The following is a 6749-nucleotide window of genomic DNA, read 5'->3' on the forward strand; positions in this document are numbered from 1 at the left end:
GGGAGGGCACGCTGAGGGTTGACTGGCACTAGCCATGCACAGTAACAGCAAATCCTGACCCCGGCCCTGTCCAGTGCTCTGTAAAAGCTCAGACTGCCAGGGGCCTGTGAGCCTTTGGGTTTTGTCCTAAACAAAAAATGAATCTAAGCTTGTTTTTCACTTGTACACCTGCCCTTGTAGAGGTCAGAGGTCAAGGTTGGGCTGTTCTAGGCCCACTCACACCCTGGGGTGGGCCTTGGTGTTCACAGTCGCTTTGCTCTCCGCAGGTGGCCAAAGTGGAGTATGTCAGGAAGAAGCCAAAGTTGAAAGAGGTCCAGGTGAGGTTAGAGGAACACCTGGAGTGTTCGTGTGCGACCTCCAGCCTGAATCCAGACCATCGGGAAGAGGAGACGGGTGAGTGGCTGCCCTGATCCTCACCAGTACTGGATGTTCCAGGGGTTTTAAGTGGCCCCTGGTATGGGATCTCCTGGGTAATAGCTTAATGGGTCTAAGCCTTGTTAGCAGCAAGAGTGGGCTTCTGCCACTTTGAGACGTGGTTCTGCCCCCTGGAGAGCTGGCAAAAGAACAGTTTCTAGCTGGAGTGAGGAACTGGGCCAGGTGAGGGGTACAGAAGACCTTGCCAAGTGGGCAGAGGAGCAGGCGGACAGATGGATGCTGGGCACTTGCTATGGCCTTCCTGGTCAGTCTTGAGCAGCAGCAGGCGCCTGTGGCCCCCAGGCTTGCCCCAGGGCAGAGGGACCGGGAAGTGTCTCAGCCAGGGCGGGCCGAGTTTTCCCTCAAGATAAACACTTAGGTATTTATTGCTGCAGTCTGCTCCTGCCAGCCTCCCTGAGGCCACTTACCGTCCCTGCCTTTCACCAACAGGAAGGCGTAGGGAGTCAGGTAAAAAACGGAAAAGAAAAAGGTTAAAACCCACCTAAAGCCGCCAACCAGGTAGGCCCTGCCACCCCGCCATGCTGGGAGAGCTGCGACCATGAAGGCTGGGGGAGCAATCAGTGATCACATCAGCAAATGATCAGCTTCTGCCTGGCGGGGTGGCCGTGGCCCTGATTGGCCTCGGGTCTGCCTGCTTCGGGTCTGCTGGGCTGTGGGTCTGTGCCGCTCCGGACCCTCCTGTGCACAGGAGCCGTGGTCTATGCTCACTACGCTCGGATCCCCTCTTGCCACTCTGTTCTCTGTGTTGATTGGGCTGCTAGGCATCACACGCAGAAGGGAGGGTTTGGGTCTGACATTTACTAGCCCGAGGTCTTGGGGCAAGCCTCCAGCCCCACTGACAGGTGAGGAAACCGAGGCTCAGCAGAGTGCAGAGGAGGACTGCGGAGTGTTGAGTGGATCTCTTAGCTCCTGTGTACCAGCCAGAGGAATACAGCTGACCCATGTCCAGCATCCATCCTCAGAATTGCCCCATGGCCCGATGTGGCTGCTAAAGCTCCAGAAGTCACTGTGCTGTAGGCTAGAAGAAAGAGTAAAGTGGGAAGAAAGATGGTTCCTGAGTCCCACCCAGTGGCTCTTGTTTTCTCATCTGCTGACCTGGGAAATGTATGAAATGTTGCTTCCCAGAAGAAAAGGGGAGATGAAGTCACGGTGGAGCCTGCCAGTCACCGGCCTGACTGCCCTGCTCTTTCCTCTGCCACAGGGGACTCCATGACATCCAAGACAAATAGTTGTTCTAGACTGGGTAGGGGGGCTTTTGAGAGATGGGTATCTAAGCTCTGGCTTCTGAGGCAGTGTAGTGGGAGAGGTACTTAGGTCCCAGGAAGGACCACTAGAGGAAAATGTCCCAGTGGGTATGGCGCAGTAGTGGGGCTTAGTGTGCCTGGTGTCCCACTGGCCCTGGCCAGCCCTCAGGCTCTGGCGCAGTGTTGGAATGTGCAGGGAGACGAGCTAGAGCCTGGGTTGGGCTTGGCCTTATAGTACTTGTCTGACCAGCACTCGTGAGTCCTGGGTTTGGTCCCTGGCATCCCAAAAAATGAAAACAGCTCAGCTTAGTCGTCTGGTCACAGGGCCTGTGGCTGGTGACATCTGTCTTGAGCTGACTTGTGGACCAAAATAGCTGTCAGAGCTCCAGAAGTCACATCCAGGCCCTAGGCTAGAAGGAAAGGAATAGGGAGAAGGACAAAAGAACCTTCCTGGACCTCAGTTTCTCTATCTGCATAATGGGAGCAGGGGGCTTGCTTTCAAGACATATTCTTTGTGATGCTATGACCTGGTCCCAGTTCTTTCCAAGTAACACAGCAAGTTTGAATTTTAAAGATTTCATGGCAAATTGAAATCCTGAGTCTTGCACGGCGTGTGGCCCTGATCAAGTCCCCATGTTGTCAGCGCTTCCCTTCTGTGCCACATTGTGCACCTGGGGTCCTGGCTTTCAGCTTGTGTCTCTCGCTCTCCCCGCAGATGTGAGGTGAAGATGACCCAGCAGCCCTCTCCTGGGACACGGATGTACATGGCGTGTTACATTCCTGAACCTACTATGTACGGTGCTTTACTGCCAGCGTGTGGCCTTTGTTCTCCTCCGTGAAGACTGTGTCCAAGAGCACCCTGGAGAACAAAGGGACAGTGTGCATTTGTTCAGTGTGACATCAAAGCACGTATTGTAGCACTCCGAGAGACAGCAGAAGCCTCCTTGTCAGCGAGAGAGAAAACAAACCACAAAACACAAACAAACCGGACTCACAAAAAATATCTACGCGGCGGACGGAAGGGCTGCCCTGAGGGGCGGACACGTGGTGGCTCGCGGGATGGATTTCTTCTGTCGGTGGCCACAGGTGCTCTTTTGCCAAGGACGTGGAGTTGCAGACGCGGGGCGCCAGGCTCTGTGGGGCATGTGGGACTCGGGGTGACCGGGCAGCCGCACCTACATTCACTGTCGTGCTTGAGTCGATCGGGGCCTTCCCCAGACAGAGCCTTAAGTGGGTTTTTGTTGTTGTTGTTGTTGATGTTGTTTTTGTTTGTTTTTATTTTTATTTTTTTGGTTTTGTTTGTTTTTTTGTTTTGTTTTGTTTTGACACCATAAAGTGATTAAGCTTTTCCTTTTTACTCTTTGCCTAGCTTTTTTTTTTTTTTTTTTTTTAATTATCTCTTGGATGACATTTACTCCGATAACACACAGGCTGCTGTAACTGTCAGGACCGTGCCACGAGTGTGTTTCCTAGCAGGATGCAACTAATGAGATGTATTAAAATAAACATGGTATACCGACCTATGCATCATTTCCTAAATGTTTCTGGCTTTGCATATCCCTCCCGTACCCACTTATTTTTCCAATGAAGTGAGGCCATGTCACCCCGAGGCACTAACCCCTATTCCCCAGGGGTGGCTGTGCGGCTCTTGTGCCCCTCGGAGTGTCTGGACAGAACCTAAATTCTTTATTTTTGGTAAGATGTCATGCTTTATTTGTATTAACAGAAATGTGCATGTGTAGTTTCTTTGTGGGTTTTTGTTTGTTTTTGGTTTTGTTTCATTTTTTTGTTGGTAAAGTTTGTATTTTTATTGTTACCGGTTTTATATACCTGAGAGCCTGACTATTATTATTATTATTAATAATTTTTTGAACCAGAACAACAACAAAAAAAAATGCACGTGAAACACATTTGTGGTCACGTTTTTCTCATTGCTTACTGGAGTCTAACCTACCCCCTGGTCACAAGGGCATTTATTGAGTGATGATGGGGGAGATTTGCTGTTGGGCTGGTGGCTCTGACCTGCCCCCACTGAGCACCTGGAATGCCGTTGTCTGGGCTCCAGTACCATCCGGAAAGCCTGTTTCAGGGACCGAGGCTGTCCTGCACCAGAGCTGTGAGGGGTCAGTGGGTAGCATCAAGCAGTGAGCTGACCTGCTGTGACCCTGGAGTGCACAGCCTCTCAGCTCCTGCGACCCTCTCTCATGCCTTGGGTGATTGGCATGGTGGCTGTGTCTCTGGCACATGAGCTCGTGGACATGTGTTATAAGGAACATCCTCAGTGGCTTGCTCTGCAGCTTTTGGGCTCCGGACATTTTTCAAGTGGTTGAAGCTGCCTGAAGAATGGAGGGGATATGCTGAAGGCCTGGATGGCTGTGTACCCCAGCTCCCTTCCTGTAGATTCTGCCTGGCACTGGAGAGGCCCTGCTGGGCCCCGTGACATCTCTGCACTGCACCGCTTAGGATGCCATGCCATTGGTTGTGTCTGATGTGCTAGGTGCATACACATTCCTTTGTGTGTGCTTGAGATGCCAGTGCACTGTGTGGTTTTTCTTGTGTGCAGACTGTCTGGTGAGACACTGAGTCCTTTAAAGCCTGTGGGGAATCCTACCTGAGGAGCTGGAGCTGGTGCTGCTTAGGATGTTGGAGCCCTGGGGACAGGCCCACAAGGGAGGACTACTTTGCTCAGCCCTGCCTCTTTCCCCAGGTCAGGGTGGAGGTGGCCGCAGGGAGAGGCCAGGTCTGGCTGGATAGGGCTGAGCTGCCCCCACCCCGGGCCTCTGTTGGGTCTGCCCTGCATTCCTGGCATTCCAGCTTCTGAAGTGGCCCCCTGGGTGTGACCTGCAAGACGACTCTGCTCACTTTTGGCTCTTTCATCCCCAGTGCCCTGGGACCTTGGGCCATGGGGGCTCTCCATCCACACCTCCAGCGAAGCCTCTGCAAGTTGAGGGCACCCTTCCCCCAAACCTTGTGAGGACCATATGCTACTGGTGCCTTTGGGACTCCTGAGACAGGTGTCTGCACCTATGCTGGGACCTGGAATGCAAGTCACAACATCCTCTTGCAGAGCAGTGAGCCCTGGCTGCAGGGTGTGTGGGCAGCAGTGGAGCCTTCTGTGTCGACAAGGTTCCTGTACCTTCCTGGAGACGAGCTCACCTGGCCACACCATTTTTGCATCCTGTCCCTCAGTCCTCTCCATTCAGGCCTTGGTGTCCTGGCTGGTGAATGGGTTGGACCAGGCTGGTCCCACTTCTGCATGCCGCCTAGATTCCCCTGGTAGGTGGGCCCAGAGCCAGTTCGGCTGAACCTCTGCCTGGATCCTTTCTGTGGAGCAGGCACTGAGCTTCAGCAACCTGAAGCTCCCTGTGGATCAGAAGCACCACTAGCTTCTACTTTTTTTTTTTCTTTTTTCTTTTTGGTACCGGGGATGGAACTCAGGTCCTTGTGCTATGAGGCAGGCACTGGAATCACTGAGCTAAATCCCCAGCCCCTTCTACTTTCTTGTCTGCAGGAAATGCAGGGCGAGGATGTGGCTCCCAGGGTCCTGAGTCTGTTCCTGCTTGGCCTCACATTTCTGAAGGGCTTCCATAGATGGGAATTTGACCTATTGGAGAATGCGTCTGTTTTAAGGATGGAGTTGTGCCCTTGAAGTGCCCTGGGGGACCCTGAGCAGATAGTCTCAGGGACACAGTTCTGGGATGTGCCAGAGGGAATTGTGCTGAGTCAGGTGGGTCTAGAGCCTTCAAGGGCCCCGCCCCCCTTGTCCCAGGTGTGAGCTGGGGGATCCCTGGTGTAATATTGAGGCTTTGGCAGCCCCAGTGCCCAACACCCTGTTCCTGTGGGGTCTTGGGCAGGTACTGGTGACTGAGCCCAGGATTGAGACCCTCATTGTTTACTTACAACCACATTGGCTGCTTTCAGAGACTGGATAGGCTGTGGGTGTCCCCGTGGGATGGATCAAGAATCACCCTGGGATGGTGCCCAAAGGGAGGACAGAGAGAGGCAGGATTTGGGCTCCTGGGTCACAGCTGAGGTGTCAGTCCTGCCCCAGGTAGACTGATGGCTGTTACCCTGAGCCCAGCAAGCCTGGTCCCCAGAATATACAGCTGAGTCCAGGGTGCAGCTGAGGGGTCAGGTGTACAGCAGTGTGTGTGTGTGTGTGTGAGTGTGTGTGTGTAGGGGGTTTCTTTCCCTTTATGAGGGGCACAGGGGCCTGGGCAGCTCCCGGCTTCCACCACAGGGTGAAGCCCAAGTTAGGGGTTTCTGGGCTTGGCAACCTAGAAGCCTGTCACTGTTTTGGTCCAGCTGTCCCTGGCTGAAGCCAGGAGATCTGAAATCTGTCCAGGGCTGGGATAATTCTAGGAATGGTGATGAAATAAGACTGCTTGGTTCCCAAGTGCTGCACCAGGGTGCTCTGCCTTGGGTGTCAGACCTAGCCGTGGATCAAAAGTTGGCTCCGACATAAAATTTAAAATTTTTTTTTTTTTTTTTTTTTTTTTTTTTTGTACCAGGGATTGAGCTCAGGACTTTGTATTTGCGAGGCAGGTGGCTGTTCCACTGAGCTAAATCCCTGGCCCTAAATGAGTTTTTGTTTTAAAGATTGTTAATTTGACTTAAAATTGAAATGGGCATGGAGTGGGGTTGTCGGGAGGTGGTGCCCTGTGACAGTTTGTGCTGTCTGGCTTCCCTTGATGTGGATGTTTCCATGGCTGTCTAGCATCCTCCAGACTGTGTGGGACATTGTCCCTCACACATGCAGGTTGTGGGGTCCTAGATCTCTACCTGGGACGCAGGTGCCTAAGCAGCTAAGTGCCTGAAGCCTCAGTTTCCCATCTATAAAGAAGACAGGTGGCTTGGAGGGTGGTGGGACCCTGTGAGGCACCTTGGGGCAGAGGATGCTGAGGGGCCTCCTCCAACCTCCCGTCACCTGGCTGTGTGGTCTCCCTCCAGCCTCTCCATGCCCACTTCAGAGCCTGGTCTGACCCCCACCCCCATATTCTCTGGCTGTCACTTGGAGTGAAAAGCCAGTCACATGTGCAGAAGGGTCTTGGGTCACACCAGCTTCCTGCC

General features: G+C 53.1%; 1 protein-coding gene across 1 annotated transcript in view; it reads left to right on the top strand.

Annotated features, from left to right (window-relative positions):
• Nucleotides 1-2576, top strand: part of Pdgfa (platelet derived growth factor subunit A) — a 17333-nt gene extending 14757 nt beyond the window's left edge. Inside the window, exons 8-10 of the mRNA XM_010635802.1 lie at nucleotides 267-393; nucleotides 865-933; nucleotides 2395-2576. Coding sequence (XP_010634104.1) covers nucleotides 267-393; nucleotides 865-920 — 183 coding nt within the window. The 3' untranslated portion in view covers nucleotides 921-933; nucleotides 2395-2576. The remainder of the gene's footprint in view (nucleotides 1-266; nucleotides 394-864; nucleotides 934-2394) is intronic.
• The last annotated feature ends 4173 nt before the right edge of the window (nucleotides 2577-6749 follow it).

Source organism: Fukomys damarensis, unplaced genomic scaffold (genome assembly GCF_012274545.1).
Source record: "Fukomys damarensis isolate Sample0158 unplaced genomic scaffold, DMR_v1.0_HiC HiC_scaffold_17, whole genome shotgun sequence".
NCBI lineage: Eukaryota > Metazoa > Chordata > Mammalia > Rodentia > Bathyergidae > Fukomys > Fukomys damarensis.